Raw genomic sequence first — 26514 nt, forward strand, 5'->3', positions numbered from 1 at the left:
ATGAATCCATGCTGATTACTGCTAATGATACTGTTTTCATTACTAAAATATTGTATATAGTCCCTTATCATCCCCCTCCAAGAGCTTGCATACTATTGATGTTAGGCTAACGGGTCTGTAATTCCCAGGGATGTGTTTTGTCCCTTTTTAAAATATTGGTGCTACATTGGCTTTTCTCCAATCAGCTGGTACCATTCCAGTCAGTAGACTGTCAGTAAAAATTAGGAATAATGGTCTGGCAATTACTTGACTGAGTTCCCTAAGTACCCTCGGGTGCAAGCCATCTGGTCCCTGTGATTTATTAATGTTAAGTTTCCCTCGTGAAGACTGAGCAGAAGAATACATTCAATACCTTCACCATCTCCCCATCCCTTGTAACCAGATGTCCTTCCTCATTCTTTATGGTGCCAATATGGTCTGTCCTACCTTTTTTACTGTTTATATTCTTAAAGAATTGCCTGAGATTTTTATTTTGCTCTCCTCTGTTATGTGTCTTTCGTGTTCAAGCTTAGCCACCCTATATGCACCCTCACATTTCTTGTTGCATTCTTTGTAAAGTCTGTATGTTGATGATGATCCCTCAGCCTTGTATTTTTTGAATGCCTTCTCCTTTGCTTTTATATGCATTTTTACATTGGAGTTAAGCCACCCAGGACTTTTGTTCGCTTTTTAATTTATTTCCCAATGGGATGCACTAGCTAATGCCCTTATTTAATATGCTCTTAAAGAAAACCCATCTCTCCTCAGTGTTCTTTGTTTATAAGATGTTATCCCAATTTATATCTTGTAGCAAGGTTTGTAGTTTAGGGAAGTTGGCTCTTTTGAAATTCAGTGTCTTTGTGTTCCCTTATGTTTCCTATTTGTGTGATTTACACTGAAGTCAATTGACCTGTGATTACTGTTTCCTAAATTGCCCCGTATTACCACATCCATGATCAGTCTGAATTGTTGGTAATCAGTAGATCTAGTAACATATTGTTTCTAGTTGGTGCGTCTACCATCAGACCCATGAAATTGTCCTGCAAGTCTTTTAGGAACTGGCGTGCCTTAGATGAATGCATGGTTCCCTCCACCCAGTCTATGTCTGGATAATTAAAATTTCCAGATTGGGTTCCAGAGTTTAGAGATTTAAAAGAGTGTTGGGATGGAATCTCCAACCCAGTGTCCAGGCATGCACACCCATTAAAATGAAGGACATGGGCATAGTTCCAGGCTACCATTATGAAACAGGTATGATCCACCCAACAGACAACACTCCACGCTGAAGGAGAGAGTCCTTGTCCATAGAGCAGCAAGGTTTGAGATGGCTAAGTGAGTCTGGGAGACAGGGAGTGGAGACAACTAGGGGAGTCCACGGGATTGAAGGGATTTGGAAGCCTCAGAGTAGTAAGAGAGCCCAGAGTTTTAGAAGAACCCCTACTAAAAGGGTCCAGGCAACTGAAAGGGCTGGGAGAGCCAGAGACACTAAGAAAGCCAAGAGAGCTGAGAGGGGGTCGAAACTGGAGTGGTATGAGGAACCAGAAGCCAGGATTAAGGCCTACGCATTGATGCTTCTCTCTAGAGAGAGAGCCAAGTGGCTCAGACTTTTTCTGTTACCTGTTTTTGATGGTCACAATCCTGTATGTGGGCAGAGGAGTAAAAGCAGCAGGAGCAGTACCTACTGTTGAGCCCCATGATCCGTCGCTGTCTCCATGAGCAGGTGATGTGTTGTTGTAAAGCACTTGTGAATGGAACATAATGGACTGGGATAGTTGGCACAAAAGGTTGTTCTCAATAGTGGATCAGGTTTCTATGGGTAACCATGGGGCAGACATTACAGCTGATGTGCCAAACGGAGGGACTTCAGAACAGTCAGTAGTCAAGGATGTGTTGGCTGCTGCAGAAAAAAGTCTTCAGCTACTTGCCAGGACTTAAGAGTCACTGACCGCCAGTTGTCCCACCCAACCTCTACCCTGCCCCATCCCTAATTCTGCTACTAAACACGCCCTTGTAAATTATCTCATGAAATTACAGTGTTAAATGTTTTATGTAGATGAAGTTACAAAAATAAATATTAACAACTTTAACAATATTACCACAAAGCATATTAGTACCCATCAGTGCAACATAACATTGCACATTACTGCAGCCTCATCAGTGTCCATCAGTGCTGCCCCATCAGTGCCGCATCATTAGTGCCTATCAGTGCAGCCCCATATCAGTGCCCATTAGTGCAGCATATTAGTACCCATCAGTGCAGTCTCATCAGTGCCCGTCAGTGCAGCCTATCAGTGTCCATCAGTGCAGCATATCAATGCCAATTATAGCTGCCTCATCAGTGGCCATCAGTGCAGCTTCATCAGTGGTTACTAGTGCAGCTTATCAGTGCCCATCAGTGCAGCCTATTAGTGCCCATCAGTGCAGCTTATCAGTGCTGCCTTATCCGTGCAGCCCCATCTGTACAGCTTAGTTGTGTTGCCTCATTAGTGGCCATCAGTGCTGCCTCATCAGTGATCATCAGTGCAGCCTATCAGTGCCCATCAGTACAGCCTATTAGTACCCATCAGCGCAGCATATCAGTGCCCGTCAGTGCAGCATATCAGTGTCTCTTTATCAGTGAAACTCCATCAGTGCTGCCTCATCAGTGGCCATCAGTGCAGCCTCATTAGTGCCCATCAGTGCAGCTTATCAGTATCCACCACTGCTGCCTAATCAGTGCTATCTCATCTGTGTAGCATATCAGTGCTGCCTTATTAGTGCAGGTCCATCAGTGGCCATCTGTGCAGCTTCATCAATGCAGCCTTATCAGTGCCCATCAGTGCAGCCTCATCAGTGTCTATCAGTGCAGCCTCATCAGTGATTATTTATGCCCATCAATGCAGCCTATCAGTGGCCATCAATGCAGCCTAAGAGTTGTCATCAATGCAGCCCATCAGTGCCCATCAGTGCAGCCTCATCAGTGGCAAGCAATGCAGCCTATCAGTGCCCCAGTGTCCATCAGTGCAACCTCATCAGTGTCCATCAATGCAGCCTATCAGTGCCCATTAGTGCAGCCTCATTAGTGGCCATCAATGCAGCCTATAAGTGCTGCCTCATCAGTGCCCATCGGTGCAACCTCATCAGTGCCCATCAGTGCAGCCTTATCAGTGGCCATCAATGCAGCCTATCAGTGCCCATCAGTGAAGCCTCATCAGTGCTTATCAATGCAGCAAGGAGCACGTGGAGGAATTGGGAGGATTGCTGGCCAGATCACACAAAGTATCACTCACTGTAACACAGCTTGGAGATAAAATGCTGGCCATTGTCAAACAAAGTCTTGCCTCCTGGACTGGCATTGGACCACTGTGCTGTCTATCATAGGGACTGGTAAATGAGGGAGGACCTTTTTTGACAGCAGCCGGCGTTTCACATCCAAGCTATGCCACAGCAGGAGATCCACACTCTGTGTGACCCGGCCGACTTTCCTCCTGACAGTTTCAGCCAGAAAACTGTCAGCCCATTCTGCCCCTGCTTCACACTTTGAGGGCTGTATATCATATACATGTCATATCAATATGTTTAAATATATCCAAGGCTAGTATAAACCATTTCTATCCCAGGTATTGTACAAAGGATAAGTGAATTTGGAGATCAATTATGCAAGAAACGAAGATGTTCTAACCATGAATTTAGAAAGGGGTTCTTAAAAGCAATGGGAAAATCAGTAAAAAATAAAAAAACAAAAAAAACCTTTATGATATGCACAACTTCTGTGTATCAGAATATTTAAAAAATTTGGAAATATGAAGGGTTTCCCTCTGGGATGGCAAAATTTGTACCACCAACCTGGGGAGTTTTACCGTGCCTTCCCCTGGACCCAAAACCACAGGAGGTGTGAAAGGTTTAGCTAAATGGACATGAGTTGTTTTTTTTTTTACTTTTTTGATGGAGTGGGCTCAATCTTCAGATCTACTACCAAGTATTTTCTGCTGTACAGGACCCTGGTGGGAAGATCACTTTAACTGTCATTTTAGCATGGCTCTAACTTTGTAGGAAGGAGTCAGGCTGTTTCCTGTCACCAGTTTCTGCTTGCAAAATGACCTTCTATGCAGACAGTACAGAGCTCTCTGGGAATGTGGATGGGGAACTTAGCTTCTCAGCTACACTGCCTACATGGCATTACCATTCCAGATCTCCTCGTTGGACTCCTAGCCATTAGGGAAGAAACAATGGAAGACTAATGCTGCGTACACGCGAGCGGAATGTCTTACAGAAGAAGTCAGACGGAAGCATTTCATCATATATTCTGATTATGTGTATGCCTCGTCTGACTTTTTTTTTCAAAAATTCTGACAGACCTACGAATAGAACATGTTCTAAATATTTCAGACGGAACCAATTCCTATCAGGAAAACCGCTCGTCTGTATGCTGCTCCAACGGACCAAGAACGATGCATGCTCTGAAGCAAGTATGAGACAGAAGCTATTGGCTACTGGCTATTGAACTTCCTTTTTCTAGTCCCGTCACACGTGCTGTATGTCAACGGGTTCTTAACGATCGGACTTTGGTGTGATCATTTGTACGCAAGACATCTTCAGTGGAATTCCATCGGAACTCCGTCTGAAAAACCTTCAGAGTTTTATTCCGACGGGAAAACCGGTCGTATGTACAGGGCATTAATCTCCTTGAAGCCCCATACACACTATCATTTTTTCTGCTGAGTTTTTCCTTCAGGTTTACCAAAACCATGTAGTGCAAGGGCCTGCCTGATTGCATACAAATTAAAACTTCTAAGGTCTGACCTCATATTATATGGTTTTGGTAAATCTAAAGGAAAAACTCAGCAGAAAAACTGATAGTGTGTATGGGGCTTTGCTCCACCAAATAAGGGCAGTAAGGGACATGGAGTTGGAGAAAGGTAACTTTAGAGATTAGGCCCCAAAATCAACTAAAACATGTAATTCCTCGTACACACAAGTCGGACTTTCTGGCAGAAAAGGTCAGACAGAATCATTCCATTGGATATTGCGATCGTGTCTAGAAATGTTTTAAATCTTTCTGAAGGAATCAATTCCTATCAGGAGAACCGTTTGTATGCTATTCCGACGGACCAAAAACAAAGCAAAGGGCAGCTATTGGCTACTTCCTTTTTCTAGTCCTGTCGTACCTGTTGTATGACACCACGTTCTAAACAATCGGACTTTGGTGTGATCGTGTGTACGCAAGGCCGTTTCATCGGAAAACGTCAGAGTTTATTCTGATGGAAAAACCAGTGTGTATACGGAATTAGAGTCTCTGGATTACGATTCAAACTGCCAGCCCATAATGCCAGCCTTGTTAAAAAATGAAGATAAAAAATGATTAACTAAACATAAAAGTAATGTGTAAGGAGCGGACAGTCCAGTAACTGACTCAAAGGGTGACATTAGCACATCCAATAAACTTCTGGTAACCGCACATTTAATGAACAATAATAAATCCTCAGTAATCCACATGGAAATCCACCATTTTATCCATAAACACAATGTTGGTGCCTAAACAAGCTGAAACATCAAATTAGATCCAAAAATACGGTACCTAATTACTGTTTATTTATTATTGAGATTTTAGTTCATGTTGTTTGCACATCTGGTGTTGTTGAATAAAATCAACGTTCCTGATCAGGAGAATGTTTATCAAGATAAAAATATCACAGACCTGGAATGCCCTGAGCCTTTTGTTAACTTTCACAACATTCAGTCATTTACATTTAAATATAAGCCACTTACTTTTTGAAATACTGGCGGATTTGGTATCGGAGGACCAAAAGACGGCACGTCTTCTCGTGCAGTGACCGATACCTGATTAAAAATAATATTAATAACAATTAAAACAATTTAAAATCATTAACCAAATCAGCTACCTCTCACATTTACTCATTTTAATTATTTATTTATTTTTGCAGGCCATTGGTCAACTCAAGCGATATATAATGGCAAAGCTTACTTATTGGTTAAGCATGCTCTTCAGGTGAAAAGTGAATAAATTGTTCTAAATATATATTTTTTTCCTATTTTAACAGCGGTCATCAGACTGCTTGGTCTTCTCCTCTCCCAGAAAGCTCCGAAGGCTGGGGTAAGAGTCTGGAAATGATGCCGGGTGGCAAGTCCCAGGGGCTCTGTCACATCTGCAGGCTGTAGGTAGGGATACCCCCCACTAAGGGGTTGATTTACTAAAGGAAGTTTGACTGTTCTCTTGGCAAGGGATTTGCACTTTACAAAGGAAATTTGCCCTTATCTTTATGAACATGGTGAAAAAAAAACAGTATTTTGCTTAGACATGATTCAGTGATGGAAGTTATAAAAGCTTCACCTCATTCACTTTCCTTGCAAAGTGAACATACTATTTGCCTTTTGCAAATCAATCCCTAAAGCTCTGAACACACAGGCTGAATGTCAGGAGACATTCGGCCTGTGTGTATGACAGTCTGTCTGACCAAAGCCGGCCACTTGGCCAGCTTCTGTTGGGCGAGCATGCTGGAAAAGCAGCATCTGACCGACTCCCAATCAGTGCTCTCAGCCCATGGCAGAGAGCACTGATTGGAGTGTTCTGGCAGAGGGCCGTTCCCCTGTCAGAACACAGCGGCTCAGTGGGGGAGATCACTGTACTAACGTCAGATGATTAGTACGTCATCTCCAAACAGAGCTGTCAGTTTTTTTTTTTTCATTCAACAAGAAAAACTTGTAGTGTGTACCAGGCATAATGGTCTTCAGCCATGTGCAAATAAGGACGAAGTTGTGGCTGCCTGTATAAGCACAGGGAGACTATGGGAGTGTACATTACACCATATATATAAAAAGGAAGAAATATAGAACTATTTTTCTCCAGGAGAGAATGTTTATTAGTTTCCCTGGCTTTATTCCATTGGGTTAACTTAGAACAAGCTATCTGGCTTTTGTACAGAAGTTGATCTACCAATTGACTTCTGTGCAACCAGCCTGTTGGGTCTTTCCCAAATGATCAGTGCCACTGGCTTAATTTGGCAGCACTGATTAGTATATTCGGATAGCGGGGAAATCTTCCCACTGACAGAATATGATAACCTAGTGGGAGTGATTCCCCCATCCAAATTGAGTATGTGGATGGGGGAATCAGGTCTTTCTTTTTTTTTTCAACCAAAAAAACAATTATTAATGTATGGCCTACCTAAGTCCTTCACACTTAACCACTTCCCGACCGGCGCACGCCGATGTACATCGGCAGAATGGCATGGGCAGGCATATTGGCGTACAGGTACGTCCAGTTTTAAATGCCACCCTGCCATCGTGAGCGCGCCACCGGCGGTTGAGACCCCCTTGAGTCCAGTCGCGGGTCTTGCGGAATCGATCGCTGCGGGCATACCCGCGATCGTCTCACGGGGCAGCTGAATGAGGAGATGCCGTTGTAAACAGCATCTCCCCATTCTGCCTAGCAACAAGTGACGCTGATCTCTGCTCCATGTGATTGAAGCAGAGATCAGTGTTCACTAAAACAAAGCCCAGCCCCCCACAGTTAGTAACACGCCCCTAGGAACACTTAACCCCTACACTGCCACCCACCGGTTAACCCCTTCACTGCCAGTGTCATTTACACAGGAATCACTGCATTTGTATAGCAGTGATTGCTGTATAAATGACAATGGTCCCAAAAATGTGTCAAAAATGTCCGATGTGTCCGCCATAATGTCGCAGTCACAATAAAAATCGCTGATCGCCGCCATTACTAGTAAGAAAAAAATATTAATAAAAATGCCATAAAACTATCCCCTATTTTGTAAACGCTATAACTTTTGCGCAAACCAATCAATAATCGCTTATTGCGATTTTTTTTACCAAAAATATGTAGAAAAATACGTATCAGCCTAAACTGAGGGAAAAAAATGTTTTTTATATATTTTTGGGGGATATTTATTATAACAAAAAGTAAAAAATAATGCATTTTTTTCAAAATTGTCGCTCTATTTTTGTTTATAGCGCAAAAAATAAAAAACGCAGGGGTGATCAAATACCACCAAAAGAAAGCTCTATTTGTGGGAAAAAAAGGACGTCAATTTTGTTTGGGAGCCACGTCGCACGACTGCGCAATTGTCAGTTAAAGCGACGCAGTGCCAAATCGCAAAAAGTGGTCTGGTCTTTGACCAGCAAAATGGTCCGGTCTGAAAGTGGTTAAAGAAGAATTAAAGTCTTCCTTTTCAATTGTACCTACAGGTAAGTCTATAATAAGGCTTACCTATAGTTACTGTAAATATCTCCTAAACTTGTACTGTTTAGGAGATATTTCTATATACGCAGACGTCATCGACCGTGACTGGTTGGCTCCCGTGCGCATGCGATCGGCCAATCACAGTGCCGGAGCCTGCGAATCCGGAAGAGACTCTGGAGAAAATGTCAGCCGGTGTGCATACTAGCTCATTATACCTTTGTCTTACAGGTTTTTTATTTGTTTTCTTTGTTTTTCTGAGTTTACAACCTCTTTAACCTAAAAACTATTTAAATACCGCAAGAGAGAGGGCCAGTCTGGCAAATTTGTGAAGAATAAAGAGATTCAATTTTCAAATTTGCCTAGACTTTGGCAGAGAGATCTCACTATATGAGTATCCAAAGTTTTAAGAAATGAGGGCCTGACTCAGTTCACTAGACTTCACTAAAATATCTCCTTTGGGAGAAATGATCATTTAAAATAACTTGATGTCCGCAGGCATACCCGCGATCAACCTCACAGAGAGGAAGAACGGGGAGATGCTAATGTAAACAAGCATCTCCCTGTTCTGCCTAGTGACAGTGTCACTGATCTCTGCTCCCTGTGTACGGGAGCATGATCAGTGATGTGTCACACACAGCCAAGCCCCCCCACAGTTATAATCACTCCCTAGGGCACACTTAACTCTTACAGCACCACCTAGTGTTAACCTCTTCACTGCCAGTCACATTTACACAGTAATCAATGCATTTTTACTTGCACTGATCGCTGTATAAATGTGAATGGTCCCAAAATAGCTACAAAAGTGTCCCATGTGTCCGCCATAATGTCGCAGTCACGATAAAAATCACTGATCGCTGACGTTACTAGTAAAAAAAATTTTTTTTATAAAAATGCCATAAAACTATCCCCTTTTTTGTAGACGCTATAACTTTTACGCAAGCCAATAAACACTTATTGTGATTTGTTTTAAACCAAAAATATGTAGAAGAATATGTATCGGCCTAAACTGAGGAAAAAAAAAAAATTCATATATTTTTTGGGGATATTTATTATAGCAAAAAAAGTAAAAAAAATTTTTTCACTTTTTTTGTTTATAGCGCAAAAAATAAAAACCGCAGAGGTGATCAAATACCACCAAAAGAAAGCTCTATTTGTGGGGAAAAAGGAATGTCAATTTTGTTTGAGAGCCATGTTGCATGACCGCACAATTGTCAGTTAAAGCGACGCAGTGCAGAATAGCAAAAAACGCTCTGGTTAATTGTTCATCAAAAAGTAAAGTTATTCTTCTGCAAAGAAAACAAAGACTCAATCCACATAACTCTGCAAAGGAAACAAGGATTGCATCCATATAGTACAGCAAAATCACAATTAGGACGAGAAACCTTTTGTACTGTACTGTATATTTACTTTCTTTTACGACGTGCATTTGTATGCAAGAACAACAGGCATTCTACCCTCTGCGATCTTTAAAATCATCAGGCCAATAAAGTGAAAACAGGCATATGGCTTTCTGATTCACAGGCCATTATGGTTTGGCTGAGCGCATCTCCTCCCTATTATACCAATAAAGTAGTAATTCCTCCCTAATAACCCCATTTCTGTAACATTGGTGTATGAGTCTCTGCCTGGTAACCATCCTGAGGGGGGAATTTCCTGTCTTCCAATATTATTTGCACAAGAATATTGTCTGGATAAAGCCAGCTGCTTCTTGGAAACAATTAACAGCTCTGTGCTGGCCAATCTGTTCTTTTCAGGACGCCTCACCAAACAGCACATTCTGTAATGCTTTGTATAAAATGGCAATTTATTAAAAATAATGCTTCACCAGATATAACTTTGTGTTGCTCTGAGCGAAGCTTCCTGTTGTAAGCTAAGCTTTATTGTTTTATGACTGCAAAGCTTATGTGCCAACACCCACTCCTGCTGCCGGTGCTTAGCCGCTTTTCCTCTCAACTCGTATTTGTTGAGAAAGAGAATGTACACAGATAAATAATGTCAGCTGAAAGATAAACCCAGCTCGGAACAAGCTACCAGCTGAAAAGGGGCTGACATTCTACATTTTTTAAAATTCTGTAAACAAAGTTAGGACTTTTTTGTTTTTAATGTCGCGTACACACGATCGGAATTATGGTTGGAAAAAGGTCTGGTGGTTTTCCTGACGGAATTCTGATGGAATTCCGCTCAAGCTGTCTTGCCTACACACGGTCACACCAAATTGCGACCGCCAAGAACGTGGTGACGTACAACGTGTATGACGGGAATAGAAAAAGGAAGTTCAATAGCCAGTAGCCAATAGCTTCCATCTCGTAGTTGAATCTGAGCATGCGTGAGTTTTTGCACGTCGGAATTGCATACACACAATCCGAATTTTTCTGTCGGGAAAATTGAGAACATGCTCTTTTTGCTGGTGGGAATTTGGCCAGCTAAATTCAGATGGAGCATACACACAGTTGCATTTTCTGATGAAAAGCTCTCTGTTCGGTCTTTTACTGCCCGAAACTCCAATCGTGTGTACGCGGCATAATGGGAACATGTGGAGAAGAAATACGGTGGATATACTATATATGTTCCTTGCTGTCATGATCTAATAGCTTCAGTATTTTCTAAGTCGCTGACTTGGAACCATTATGCAGATGGGGAGTTGTGACTTTTTCTCTGACTTTTTTGATTTGTTTCAATTCTGTGTCTCAAAGTGCAGCCAGGCAATGCTGTAGATATCACACTTTCTTCTAATAAGTCAGCACAAAGCAGTGACATTGTGCAAAATCCAATAGCTTAGAGCAGCCAATCAGAAATCAGTTCTGAACAGATCAGTCTACAGTTGCATGAATTTTCTATGGCTGACTATACTCTTTCCATCACTCTTTGCATATTGATTACTCCAATGTATTACATGCTAGACAAAGCTACAATGTTAAAAGAGCTTTAGCCAAGCTTTTTAGCCATACTTCTTTTGTAGGCTACAGGAGAACAATTACTTTTGTCCTCCTGTGATCTAGTGTTAGCTGATAGCGGGCCATGCCTACTATTGCTTAATATCTGCTGATGGAGTAGAGACCTTCCAGGCACAGGAAGCATTCTGACAATATTGTTGAGATCCACCCTGTCAAGCAATGAAATTTTTGCATTTTTTTCCCCATAAATAGAGCTTACTTTTGGTGGTATTTAATAACCACTACAGGTTTTATTTTTTGCGCTATATTCAAAAAAATAAAAATAAAACACTATATTTTTTACTTTTTGCTATAATAAACATCCCCAATTTAAAAAAAAAAATTTTTTCCTCAGTTTATTGTATTGTATTATTTGTATTCTTCTACATATTTTTGGTAAAAAAAAAAAAATCACAATAAGCGTATATTGATTGGTTTGCGCACAAGTTATAGTGCCTACAAAATAGGGGATAGATTTATGATTTTTTTTTTTTTATGATTTCTTTTTTACTAGTAATGGTAGGTGATCTGCGATTTTTACTGTGACTTTGGCACGGACAGATCGGACACCTTTGACACTATTTTGGGACATCGACATTTATACAGCAATCAGTGCTATAAATTGTTAAATGCTTTACCTAGGGAGTGATTCTAACTGTGGGGCAATGGGACTGACTAGGGGAGGAGACCGATCGGTGTTCCTATATACTAAGAACACAAGATCTGTCTCCTCTCCCCTGACATTATGTGGATCTGTGTGTTTACACACACAGATCCACGTTCCTGTTCTGTCACCAGCAATCATGGGTACCCGGGGCGAAAATTTCGGATAACAGCCCTGGGGGAAACTACGTTTTTCAACACACCTGCAGGAGTGGCACTGTGGTTGGATACTAATGAAGGGAGACTCTGTTAATAGATCGATGGGAGAGTTAATAGATGTACGTAACTGGAAAGAGAGAAGGGAAAGGAAGGGAAAGAGACTTTTATTTTATTTTACTTTTTACAACTCCTTTTTTTTGGGAGGGTCTCTCTTTGTAAACTCTGTTTTACTTTGGACAATTATACACAAGTGATATGGGGGAGTGGGGGGAGGGTTGTAAAGGTTTAAAGGGATCAACAAGAGTGTATTTTTTGTGGAAAATTAAATTCTTTGCACTTGGTTTTCTCTCCTAGTTTGGGGGAGTATCACACAAGAGATATGGATCACAAAAGAATTTGCATATATTACCTTGGCTAGAAGCCACGGTCACTTTAGAAGCCCTCAGTATGGGCCCAAAGAAGGGCAGGGAGAGGAAGAGGGGGGTTCGATGGGGGAGGGGGGAGAGATTGGAGTGTGTGAGTGGAAGATTGAGAGTATGGCGGATGCGAGTAAGGTCAAAATACTCTGCTTGCAGGGGACACACCTCGAAAAATATACAATTTGCACTTTGAAGAGCAAAAACTACCAGGTACAATACCACTCTGTTCACACCTCCTACTTGGGGGGGGGGGGGGGTGAGTATTTTGGTAGATTAGGGGATGGCTTTCTCCTGCAGGCAGAGTAAGATAGATGAGTATGGACGATATGTTTTTCTTTTCTGCTTGGTAGAGGACAGGGTGTCGTACTGGCTAATATTTATATCCCCATGCCGTTTGGTATAAGGATTCTGAATGAATTAAAGGCATTTATCATGGAAAAACCAGAAGTACCTGTTATAGTGTCAGGAGATTTGAACATGACCATGGACAACAGTCTGGACAGGTTTCCACCTGGAGCACCATTGGGCATTATACCTAGCAGCCCGCTCATCAAATTTTGTGGGGAGACAGGGCTGGTAGATATTTGGAGAAAGTGGAATCCGGGGGTAAGGTTCCACACTAAACTTCTATTCACAATGGATACCATCACAAGTCACTTCCAGTATCCATCGTGAACGGAAGTTTGGTGAGGAGGCAAGTGTGGCACTACTTCTGTTCTATTGCGGATTTTATTTTATTTTACATGTAAGCAGTTATTTAATACATTTTTACTTTTACTGGCAATATTGCGCTATGGATTCTTTTGTCTTTCTCTGAGTGACTGCTTGGAATCTACAGTGGTAATCTGGCATCTCTTTGACCCTTCAAACATCGTTGGAGTCACATTGTGGACTATGGTCTTGGATATGTATCAGTCATTCATTTGAGCGTTGTTTGACCCTCAGGTCATACCTAGACGTGAGCGGCCATTTTAAACATTGTATTGGTGGTGGCTATCTCTGTTTGATCCCTTTATCATTGGAGAGTATTATTCCAACTAGATATACAATTTCTTCAAAATCCGTATCCATTTGTTTTTTTTATTGGTTTTGATTTTTTGTTTAGACCTTTTTTTTTTTACTTCTGTATTGTGTATTTATATTTTGGATGTTTTAATATTTTTCCCACTTTTGTTATTCATCATTCCACTTGGGATTTATTTGTGTATTCACAGAATAAGCACACCATTTTTCTTGTTCTTTATCTTTGTTCACTAGTATAAGTGGTTGCAGCTGTTCATTTATATTATTATATTATATATTTTTTATATATTCATTTTAAAATAGTTCCTGCATAGCAGCTCACAAGTTCATATATACACTCTCATTAGCAGCCATGTAATTAGAATTTGTGGCAATTTGGAAATTCTGTACCTTCAGACCAAGCTGAACCCCTAATATATAAATTATATAACACCATTTACAATGATCGGACATGCTGGTGATATTTTATGTGATATTTTACTGTAAATGCCACACTGCTAACCGCATGCAAATGTAATTTATCGTGCCTGCTTATAAACTGGAATTTAATAGCAACAAGTACTGCAAAGAATCTTCCTCTTTCACTTCTTCCTTGGGACATTTTTGTTCTGCTCCCACAAGATCAGCAAATATTTAATGACTTGATGCTGTGAATTACTGTTCTTTAATCAAGGGAGGGGGAATTTGGGGGTTCTGAATGGACTAAGTGGCTAGGAGGACAGGGCTTTAAAATGATAAAGAGCTGTATTTCTACTTGGCAAAGATAAGACTTGGGTGTGGCAAAGATCCGCTTGCCCGTTTTTCAAGCAGATCTGAGCGGGCCACCCATTGACTAGTATGGGCAGGCAGATGTCAGTGGGGATGTGTCCGCTGACACCCGCTTGTTATCCGATAAGATCCGCTCAAAACAGACGGATGCGATACGCTCGCCATCCGTCCAGCGGATTGGATTGGATGGGATTGAGTGAAAACAGACAAGCTGGCGGAGTAGAGGAGATCAGATGGAATGGGATCGAGTAAATACAGACATGCTGGCCGAGCAGAGAGGAGCGCTGTTTGCTAAGGGAACAAAGGATCAGGTAAGTAAATTTGCTTTTCATGTCCCTTAAACCAGTGTTCTCAACTCCAGTCCTCAAGGCCCCCAACAAGTCATGTTTTCAGGCTTTTCATTATTTTGCACAGGTGATTTGATCATTTTCACTGCCTTAGTAATTACCACAGCTGTTTCATCTGAGGGAAATCCTGAAAACATGACCTGTTGGGGTGCCTTGAGGACTGGAGTTCAGAAACTCTGCCATAGACTAAACAAGCAGTTAAAGTGATTGTAAACGATCACCCTGTAAAACAACCAATTCAGTTTAAATATAAATGAAAGGCTAAACATTTTTGTATAGATTAAAAAAATTAATTATGCATTTCCTTTTTTTTGTTTTGTTTTTTATATGTGTTTTGGCACATATGAATGATATCTTTTTAGTACTGTTTGGAGGACTTTTTATGCATTGATTGATGTCTTTTTCACCTGAGTGACACTACTGCACTTTATATTGGGATACACGCTATGATATTTATTTATATATATGTTTTTTTTAACTCTAACCTATTAATTTATTCACTATTTCACTCTATATGATTGGATATTATTATTCACATTTATCCCTTATCTCTGTGATATTTATCATTGTCACCATTAGCTATATACATATGCTCTTCTTTTTTGGATTTTTTTTTATATATTTGATGACTGATCATTTAGTGATTTTTGCTTTTAGGTTTTTACCACATGAATTTTGAGAATTTTCTATTAATATTTAATAGAATTTTTGAGGATTTTATTATTATTTATTGATTATTTAATTTCAGTTTCACGCCAGGAGCGCAACACCATTCTTATTTAATTTTATGACCTGTTGGGGTGCCTTGAGGACTGGAGTTCAGAAACTCTGCCCTAGACTAAACAAGCAGTTAAAGTGATTGTAAACGATCACCCTGTAAAACAACCAATTCAGTTTCAATATAAATGAAAGGCTAAACATTTTTGTATAGATAAAAAAAAAAATTATACATTTCCTTTTTTTTTGTTTTGTTTTTTAAATAAATGATCGCATTCCCTCTGTTCTCAGCTGCATAATAGCTGGGGGGAGGAGAAGCATTGGCACACTGAGCTTGTCAGTGAATGGCTGTGCAGCGATTCAGGACAATGCTGATCATTGGACGAGAGTACACAGAGTTCCCAGCATAGCTAGAGAACTGACGGCGGTGTGCTTTCCTGCTTAGTGTGATCAGTTTTTAATAGGAAAACAGGGGAACTTGCAGGATCAAAAGGGATTTCAGATAAAGGAAGCAATACAAAGAGAACAGGATACTTTCTCATACAAGTACATGGTACAGCAGGTATATATCAGGAATATGAAGGGATAACAAACGCTCCAACCCTTGCAGTGCAGACACAGTTCTACTGCAAGTTAGGAGTTCTTAGTTAACTGGAGTTCAGGTTTAAATCAGCCTCAACACGTTTGTGCCTTGTACTTTGAAATTCACATATAATTTCATGTTCCTAAATCTCTGAAATTGTCAATCATTTTGACATGCAGTTATCATATGTGCTCAGGTGTGAGACAAGTTTATCTTAGAGGTACAGTATCTCACAAAGGTGAGTACACCCCTCACATTTTTGTAAATATTTTATTATATATATATATTCATGTGACAACACTAAAGAAATTACACTTTGCTACAATGTAAAGTAGTGAGTGTACAGCTTGTATAACAGTGTAAATTTGCTGTCCCCTCAAAATATTTCAACACACAGCCATTAATGTCTACACCACTGGCAACAAAAGTGAGTACACCCCTAAGTAAAAATGTCCAAACTGGACCCAAAAAGCAATTTTCCCTTGTTAGTGTTACAAGGTTTCAGGTGTGAATGGGGAGCAGGTGTGTTAAATTTGGTGTTATCGCTCTCACTCTCTCATAATGGTCACTGGAAGTTCAACATGGCACTTCATGGCAAAGAACTCTCTGAGGATCTGAAAAAAAGAATTGTTGCTCTACATAAAGATGGCCTAGACTATGAGGAGATTTCCAAAACTGAGCTGCAGCACGGTGGCCAAGACCATACAGCAGTTTAACAGGGCGGGTTCCACTTAGAACAGGCCTCACAATGGTTGACCAAAGAAGTTGAGTGCACGTGCTCAGCATCATATGCAGAGGTTGTCTTTGGGAAATAGATGTGCTGCTAGCATTGCTGCAGAGGTTAAAGGATGGGGGGTCAGTCTGTCAGTGCTCAGACCATACGCCGCACACTGCATTAAATTGGTCTGCATGGCTATCATCCCAGAAGCAAGCCTCTTCTAAAGATAATACACAAGAAAGCCTGCTAACAGTTTGCTGAAGACAAGCAAACTAAGGATATGGATTACTGGAACCATGTCCTGTAGTCTGATTAGACCAAGATAAACTTATTTGGTTCATATGGTGTCAAGCGTGTGTCACGGCAACCAGATGAGGACTACAAAGACAAGTGTGTCTTGCCTACAGTCAAGCATGGTGGTGGGAGTGTTATGGTCTGGGGTTGCATGAGTGCTGCCGACACTGGGGAGCTACAGTTCATTGAGGGAACCATGAATTAAAACATGTACTGTGACATACTGAAGCAGAGCATGCTCCCCTCCCTTCAGAGACTGGGCCGTAGGGTAGTATTCCAACATGATAACGAGCCCAAACAGACCTCCAAGACGACCCCTACCTTGCTAAAGAAGCTGAGGGTAAAGGTGATGAACTCCAGGCATGTCTCCAGACCTAAACCCTATTGCACATCTGCTGGGCATCCTCAAACGCAAGGTCTCTAACATTCACAAGCTCCGTGATGTTGTCATGGAGGAGTGGAAGAGGAGTCCAGTGGCAACCCGTGAAGCTCTGGTGAACTGGAAAAAATGGTGGCCACACAAAAGGATAACACTTTGGGCCCAATTTGGACATTTTCACTTAGGGGTGTACTCACTTTTGTTGCCAGCGGTTTAGACATTAATAGCTACGTGTTGAGTTATTTTGAGGGGACAGAAAATGTACACTGTTATACAAGCTGTACACTCACTACTTTACATTGAAACAAAGTGTCATTTCTTCAGTGTTGTTACATGAAAAGATATAATAAAATATTTACAAAAATGTGAGGTGTACTCACTTTTATGAGATATTGTACAATTCAATCAAAATAAAAAATAAATAAATAATCTTGGAGAACACCCCAACTGCTCACTGAGTCAGTCTTTTGTGCAGGAATTTGATTCCTGTCTCTTTGGTGGCTAAACCGGTGATTTGAAAACTCCTGCTGTGACCCAGCTGAGGTATCCACAAACACACAGACCTGACTGTGTTGTCTCTCACACCCAGAAATAATTGACTACTGCCGGTGATACTTTTTTTTTGTGCACTAACATCCACATTTCCTGGACAAGCTTTCAGGGTGTACCCCCTTATTCAAGCAGTACTGCTTGGACCTTAAAGATGGGGGTAAACTCCCGAAAGCTTGTCCTGATAATTTGGATGTTAGTGCAAATAAAGAAAGTATTATGGGCAGTATTCAATTGTTTTTGTACTAATATGGCTACAATCCTCTCACATACAGAAAAAAAACCTTACTCTCAAGGTTCCACCAGCTGCCATTCAGATTGAAGCCTGCCTTGTAGGAATATGAGTAGTAATGCAGGAAGGAGAAAGAGAGAGTTCCTCAGCATGGACTTCAGGAAGAATACTCCTAGTGATCCTATGAGATGCTATCTGGATTCTCATTGCAGTAAATTACAAAGAACTCAGATTAAAGCGGTTGTATACCCCCCCCAAAAAACGTTTTTATACACCTGTAAGGCAAAAGGCATAATGAGCTAGTATGCACAGCATACTAGCTCACTGTGAAATACTTACCTTAGAACGAGCCGTCGGTGTCTCCCCTGGTCCATGCCGAGGGAGCTGACATGTTGCCTTGGCGTGTCTTCCGGGTATTGTGTCTCCAGCGCTGTGAGTGGCCGGAGCCGCGATGTCATCACTCCCGTGAATGCGTGCGGGACACTTTTTTCTGGAAAGGTCCGGCGTCCGCCAGGCTTTGAGCCGAGAATCCCCTGTGTGCATGCCCCGCTGAAGTCAGCGGCTCATTGCAAGGGGAATATCTCCTAAACCGTAGAGGTTTAGGAGATATTCTTTTTACCTACAGGAAAGCCTTATTATAGGCTTACCAATAGGTGAAAGTAATAAAATTGACTATACAACCGCTTTAAGGTACACTGAGTGAACATTCTGACTTTACTGTCTCAAGCTGCTAGTTAGGTAAATTAGACTTGAGTAGGTTCTATACTGTTCCTCTGCTTTCCCCATCTCTCAAACCCTGCCTAATACAAGTATCTGCTGTTCTGTATCACAACTTTGCAAGTTCCAACTACTCATCTGATAGATTCCCTATCTTCAAAAATGCTTTCACGTTTCAAATTCGCTGCTACCCTTCTTGTGGACAATCTCTTGCTCGGATTCTCTTTGTAATGCTGTGGGGTTGATTTACTAAAACTAGAAAGTGCAAAGTCTGTGCATAGGAACCAATCAGCTTCCAGGTTGTTGTTTTTTGGCAATGCCTAATTGGACAAGCTGATGTTGGAAGCTAATTGGCTACCATCCACAGCTACACCATATTTTGCATTTTCCAGTTTTAGTAAATAAACCCCATAATGTCTGTTTTAGGTATATTTTTATGGATGTCCCCAAACTCTGTTGGGTTTTGAGGGCATTGCACATAATTAATAGTAAGGAAAAATGCAACAGAAAACAACTGCTTAGACAACATATGAATCTCATTGCATACCTTGTAAGTTGTATAGTCCGTCTCTGGATTCTCGACTTGTACCACAATGTACGCATGAAGAAAGTTGGATGCAATCATATCTGGGACAAAGGGAGTGTTTTCTTCTTGAAACACAATAGCCACAATATCATTACCAATATGTCTCTTCCTCTGCAGCTGAAATGATAAAAATATTGGGTCTAATGATGTATAGACACATTTTTTAATTACAGTAAAACCTTGGATTGCGAGCATTATCCATTCCAAAAACATGCTTGTAATCCAAAGCACTTGTATATCAAAGCAAATTTCCCCATAAGAAATAATGGAAACTCAAATGATTTGTTCCGCAACAATTTATTCATAGGGCCTTGAGTTTATAGTCCATATAAAAATATTATAACAATGTGACCAGGTTGTGTAACCATAAAATGTCCATCCACAAATGGAAGCAAAATCCAGCAGACGCTACAGAGTACAGGTATAACCCAATTTTAAGTACACAATGGGGATTATTTACTAAAGCTGGAAAGTGCAAAATCAGGCTCACTTCTGCATAGAAGCCAATGAGCTTCCAGGTTTTCTTACTAAAGCTTAATTGAACAAGCTGGGGTTAGAAGCTCATTGATTTCTATGCAGAAATGAGCCTGATTTTGCACTTTCCGGCTTTAGTAAATAAATCCCATTGTGTACTTAAAAGTGGGGTATGCCTGTATAAAAGAGAGGAGAGGTGCCTCTAAGTGTAGCAATATGTTGCTAAATGTTGTACCTTCATTAAATGTAACCATATTGCTACACTTAGATGCGCTTCGCTTCTCTTTTATACTCAGTTTTGACATGACGTTACTTGTTTATCAAGACATCGCTTGTATATCAAGTCAAAGTTTATTAAAACATTTTGTTTTGTCTTTCAAAACGCTGTCAAACCAAGTTACTCTCAAACCAAGGATTTACTGTATTATTATCAGTGATATAACTATAGCCATAGCAGCTGCTGTAGGGCTCAGAAATGGGAGGGGGCCCCACTAGGCGGGTTGTTGAGGTAACAAACACAGAATATCAGTGCGCTTGCAAAGGTAGCACAGGACCAGTACCGTATCTTCAACCGTGAAGACACTCTTCATTCTAGAAGAATGTCTGCACATAGCCCCCCCCCCCCCCCTGCCACCTTTCTCCCCCTCATCCCCATGGCAATTATAGCTACCCCAGCAATGTCACATTGTCTAAGATCTGGTGTTAATTTTTGTCAAAGTTTAGACAGGGAGATGATGTAATTTAACCTGGAAGAGTGGCGGAAATTTATAGCAGAGAAAAAGTACTGCAAGGGGGCAGCTCTGGATTGAAGGTAGGTGTTGCAAAATAAGCTTGGTCTTTATTTTTATACATGCTGGACACCAGATAAAAAAAGAAAAAAATTAGCTCTAATTTAAAATATAAATAAAGATTATGGATAGCAGTCAGAATTTTGTTTTATCCCCTTTTGGTTTTCATTATGTCATTGTCTATAAAAGAGGAGAGCTTTGTCATTAGCATTAGAAATACTGAAGCTTCTATTGCTGACTTGTTGTATGTATTAGCTATCTTGTTGTATGTATTAGCTTTCAGCCTGTCATCCTGATCCTGGATTCACTAACTGTTGAGTCACTGGCCTGGAGAAAGCATACTAGACAGAGACTTAAAATATGTGTAAAACCTGATATGATGCTAGGTTTGAAATTGTTCAGTTGATAATGGCTGATAGCTAATGGGTCTCATAGCTTAAGCATTTAAAGTGCAATTATGTCCTTTTGGTGGAAAAAATCCTTAGAATCACAGTTAGTAGAGAGTAATATACAGCATTACATGCACTTATAGACTTTGGTGTTGATTTACTAAAACTGGAGAGTGTAAAATCTGGTGCAGCTCTGCATAGAAACCAATCGGTTTGCAGATTATTATTTTTTTGTCAAAGCTTAATTAACCACTTCAGGACCGCCGTATTGCCAATGTACGTCAGCACAATGGCACAGGCAGGCACAATCACGTAGATGTACGTGATTGCCTTCCAGCGGGTGGGGGGTCAAATCGGACCCCCTCCCGTTGGATACGACGGTCCGGTTCCCTCCAGGAGCGCTCCGTGATGAGGGGATGGCCGTTCGTTTTCGGCCACCCCCTCTGGATCGCTCCTGGCCAATGAGAAGCTTCCTCCCACTGTGTATTGTTTACACAGGAAGGAGGAAGTGATGTCATTCTCCTCGGGGCGGTCTTTTTGACCGGACTACGAGGAGAAGACTAAAAGTAAGTGTGCACCAACACTACACTGACATGTAGGTACACACAGGCACACAAACCCCCCCCCGATTTTTCTGATCGCTGCATCAGTGTCGCTAGTGTCGCTAGGTAGCTAGTTATTTTTTTAGGTTCATCGCCAGGTTTTTATAGCGCTAGGTACCCCGATATACTACCCAATAATGGTTTTAGCCCCCTGATTGCTGCTAGTTAACCCTTTCACCCCCTTTCACCAGCGATCACAGTATAAGTGTCACTGGTGACGCTGGTTAGCCAGTTAGTTATTTAGGTTCCCCGTCAGGTTTTTATATAGCGCCAGGGACCCCCATATACTACCTAATAAAAATTTGAACCCCCTGATTGCCCCTAGTTAACCCTTTCACCACTGATCACCGTATAAGTGTTACGGGTGACTCTGGTTAGTTTGTTTTTTATAGCATCAGGGCACCCACCATTTATTACCCAATAAAGGTTTAACCCCCTGATCACCCGGCGGGTGATATCAATTAGGTTTTAGGGTCAGGGTCTGCGTCGCCCCAGGCAGCGCTAGGTTAGTGCCAGTACCGCTAACACCCACACGCAAAGCATACACCTCCCGTAGTGCTATAGAATCTGAACAGATCAATATCTGATCTGATCAGATCTATACTAGCGTCCCCAGCAGTTTAGGGTTCCAAAAAAACGCATTGTTAGCGGGATCAGCCCAGATACCTGCTAGCACCTGCGTTTTGCCCCTCTGCCCAGCCCACCCAAGTGCAGTATCGATCGATCACTGTCACTTACAAAACACTAAACACATAACTGCAGCGATCGCAGAGTCAGGCCTGATCCCTGCCATCGCTAACAGGTTTTTTGGTAGCATTTTATATTTAAATCCGGAAGGCAGTGCTTGGTTTTCGGGGTCCCGTACGTGGCTAGGCTCCCAAAAAGTCCCCCACATGTGGTATCCCCGTACTCGGGAGAAGCAGCAGAATTTATTTTGGGGTGTAATTTGACTTCTGCCCATAGCATGTGTGAGCAATATATCATTTAGTGACAACTTTGTGCAAAAAAATAAAAAGTTTGTAATCTTCCCGCAACTTTTGGCAAAATATAAAATATTCCATGGACTCAACATGCCTCTCAGTAAATAGCTTGGGGTGTCTACTTTCCAAAATGGGGTCATTTTGGGGGGTTTTGTGCTATTTTGGCATTTTATGGCCTTCGAAACTGTGATAGGTAGTGAGGAGTTAAATCAAAAATTTGCACCCTTAGAAATCCTGAAGGTGGTGATTGGTTTTCGGGGTGCCGTGCGCGACTAGACTCCCAAAAAGTCCCACACATGTGGTATCCCCATAATCGGGAGAAGTAGCAGAATATATTTTGGGGTGCAATTCCACATATAACTATGGCATGTGTGAGCAATATATCATTAAGTGACAACTTTTTGTAAAAAAATTTTTTTTTTTTGTCATTATTCAATCCCTTAGGACAAAAAAAATAAATATTCAATGGGCTCAACATACCCATCAGCAATTTCCTTGGGGTGTCTACTTTCCAAAATGGGGTCATTTGGGGGGGATTTGTACTGCCCTGCCATTTTAGCACCTCAAGAAATGAGATCGGCAGTCATAAATTAAAAGCTGTGTAAATTCCAGAAAATGTACTCTAGTTTGTAGACGCTATAACTTTTGCGCAAACCAAAAAATATACGCTTATTGACATTTTTTTTACTAAAGACATGTGGCTGAATAAATTTTGCCCTCAATGTATGACTAAAATTTAGTTTATTCGATTTTTCTTATAACAAAAAGAAGAAAATATCTTTTTTTTTCAAAATTTTCGCTCTTTTTCCATTTATATCGCAAAAAAAAAAAATCGCAGAGGCAATCAAATACCATCAAAAGAAAGCTCTATTTGTGGGAAGAAAAGGACGCAAATTTCGTTTGGGTGCAATATTGCATGACCGCGCAATTACCAGTTAAAGCAGCGCAGTGCGAAATTGGAAAAAGACCTCTGGTCCTTAAGGTGTTTATTGGTCCGGGGCTGAAGTGGTTAAACAAGCTAAAGTTAGAGGCTGATTGGCTACCATGCACAACTGCACCATATTTTACACTGTTTTAGTTAAGCAACCCCTTTTGTAAATGTATTTGATTCCAAATAAAATATCCTTCTAGAGATGAACAGCAGTTTAGTAAGATGTGTTTTTCCTTGCGTTAGAGTGTTAGAATTTGCTTGAATAAATAAATTATATTATATATATATATATATATATATATATATATATATATATATATATATATATATATATATATACAGAGTGCCTTAAAAAATTATTCACACCCCTTAAAATTTTCCACATTTTGTCATGTTACAACCAAAAACCTGAATGTATTTAAATGCAATTTTATGTGATAGACCAACTCAAAGTGGCACATAATTGTGAAGTGGATGGAGAATGATAAATGGTTTTAATTTTTTTTTTACAAATAAATATGTGAAAAGTGTGGCGTGCATTTGTATTCAGCCCCCCTGAATACAGGAGCTAAATGTAGGACCACCTTTTTCTGCAATTACAGCTGCAAGTCGTTTTCGGTATGTCTCTACCAGCTTTGTACATCTAGAGAGTGAAATGTTTGCCCATTCTTCTTTGCAAAATAGCTCAAGCTCTGTCAGATTGGATGGATAGCATCTATGAACAGCAATTCTCAACTCTTGCCACAGATTCTCAATTGGATTTAGGTCTGGACTTTGACTGGGCCATTCTAACACATGAATATGATTTCATCTAAACCATCCCATTGTAGCTCTGGCTGTGTGTTTAGAGTCGTTGTCCTGCCGGAAGGTGAACCTCCACCCCAGTCTCAAGTCTTTTACAGACTCTAAGCCCTTGTACACACGGTCGGAGATTCTGACGGAATGTGTCCGATCGGACCGTTTTGTTGGATATTCCGACTGTGTGTGGTCTACATCGGACTGTTTCCATCGGAGTATCCGACGGACCAAGTTTTCCAACTTGTTGGTAAAATTTTCCGACAAAATGCTCCGATCGGACATACTCCGATCACGTGTAGAGAATTCCGATCGAACAAAGTGCCACGCATGCTCAGATCAAATTCCTACACCAAAGCTATTGGCTACTAGCGTGAACGTAGTCCCGTCGTAACGAAATAACGTCATCATGTCGGATTTTTCGACAACTTTGTCCGACCGTGTGTATGCAACAGTTTCGGACAAAATCCGTCGGACAAAATCCGACGGATTTGGTTGTCGGAATCTCCGACCGTGTGTACAAGGGCTTACAGGTTTTCTTCTAAGATTGCCCACTATTTGGCTCCATCCATCTTCCCATCAACTCTGACCAGCTTCTCTGCCCCTGCTGAAGAAAAGCATCCACACAACATGATGCTGCCACCACCATGTTTCACAGTGAGGATGGTGTGTTGAGCGTGATTTGGAGTGTTAGTTTTCCGCCACACATAACATTTTGCTTTTAGGCCAAAGATTTTGGTCATATCTGAACAGAGCACCTTCTTCCACATGTTTTCTGTGTCCCCCACATGGCTTCTCACAAACTGCAAACAGGACTTCTTATGGTTTTCTTTCAACAATGGCTTACTGCTTGCCACTTTTCCATAAAGGCCAGATTTGTAGAGTGCACGACTAATAGTTGTCCTGTGGACAGATTCTCCCTCTTGAGCTGTGGATCTCTGAAGCTCCTCCAGAGTTAGCATGGGCCTCTTGGCTGCTTCTCTGATTTATGCTCTCCTTGCCCAGCCTGTCATTTTAGGTGGACGGCCATGTCTTGGCAGGTTTGCAGTTGTGCCGTACTCTTTTCATTTTCGGATGATGGATTGAACAGTGCTATGTGAGATATTGTTTTATAACCTAACCCTGCTTTAATCGTATCCACAACTTTATCCTAGACCTGTCTGGTGTGTTCCTTGGCCTTAATGATGCTGTTTGTTTAGTAAGGTTTTCTAAAAAAAAAACTCTGAGGGCTTCACATTAGGTGACTTCTCCGTTTAGGAGATATTTACAGTACCTATAGCCTATAGGCTATAGGTAAGCCTTATTATAGGCTTACCTATAGGTAAAAGTCACAGAAAAAATAAAACTGCAGAGGTGATCAAATACCACCAAAAGAAAGCTCTATTTGTGGGGAAAAAAGGACGTCAATTTTGTTTGGGAGCCATGTCGCACGGCCGCACAATTGACAGTTAAAGTGACGCAGAGCCGAATCGCAAAAAAAACGCTCAGGTCTTTGGCCAGCCAAATGCTCTGGGGCTGAAGTGGTTAACTTCCACACCATTTTACTAAATGATAGTAAAGGTGCCGAATGTGAACCCAGAAACATTAAAAGTATGGTCAAGAATAAAAAAAAAATTATTTTGTTTAGATGAATATAAAACAAAATATTAATATTTTAGATTCTTCTTTTGAGTAGGCAGGTGGAGCTTTAGGTTCATTTAACTTTTTTTCTTCTGCCTGTTGATTAGGGAACCAACATTGTCATTTACAAAAGCAAGCGAAGGTGTCCCAATAATGTATTATCCCTCTGTGGACAGCTCTGCTTGAGGTTTCATTCAGACATAGTGAGCCTCACTGCAGCCAGGTACTGTGTACTAACACTAGGAAACCCATTGCGTTAAGGGAATTGTTTATTGTGTATGAAATGTTTATGTATTCAATCTTTTGATTTACAATTATAGAAAAAGTGACCCCAAATTAAAGTGTTATTAAACCCAGTAATATGAAATGGTCACATGATAAACTGCAGGGTCTGTCCGAGTGCTCAGTGTTCAGGTAGGAGGAGATTTCCACTATAGCCTGTATTCTCGTGCTGTTATGGAAGGCCAATCATCCATCGATCAAGATGTGACATCCCACCCACTGTGTTCTTTTTTTAGTTACTGAGCATGGAGGAGGGAGGGACTGGGTTGTCATTTAGGATCTGTATACATGCCCAAATGTGTGATCTCAATATCATGTGACCTGAAAAGCTCAGCTCAAACAAGGAACTGTTCTCTCCAGTAGAGACCAAACTGAGCATGTGCAATA

The 26514-nt window shown here is 41.0% G+C and overlaps 1 protein-coding gene across 11 annotated transcripts in view; it reads right to left on the minus strand.

Annotated features, from left to right (window-relative positions):
* Positions 1 to 26514, minus strand: part of RAP1GAP2 (RAP1 GTPase activating protein 2) — a 1165364-nt gene that overhangs the window by 69752 nt on the left and 1069098 nt on the right. For all 11 annotated transcript variants that reach the window (XM_077480481.1, XM_077480477.1, XM_077480484.1 and 8 more), the window contains 2 exons: positions 19228 to 19383; positions 5728 to 5799 (listed from right to left, as the gene is read on the minus strand). In XM_077480481.1, coding sequence (XP_077336607.1) covers positions 5728 to 5799; positions 19228 to 19383 — 228 coding nt within the window. The remainder of the gene's footprint in view (positions 1 to 5727; positions 5800 to 19227; positions 19384 to 26514) is intronic.

The sequence above is a fragment of the Lithobates pipiens genome, unplaced genomic scaffold, assembly GCF_037356315.1.
Source record: "Lithobates pipiens isolate NorthernLeopardFrog02 unplaced genomic scaffold, aLitPip1_a1.2 Scaffold_16, whole genome shotgun sequence".
NCBI lineage: Eukaryota > Metazoa > Chordata > Amphibia > Anura > Ranidae > Lithobates > Lithobates pipiens.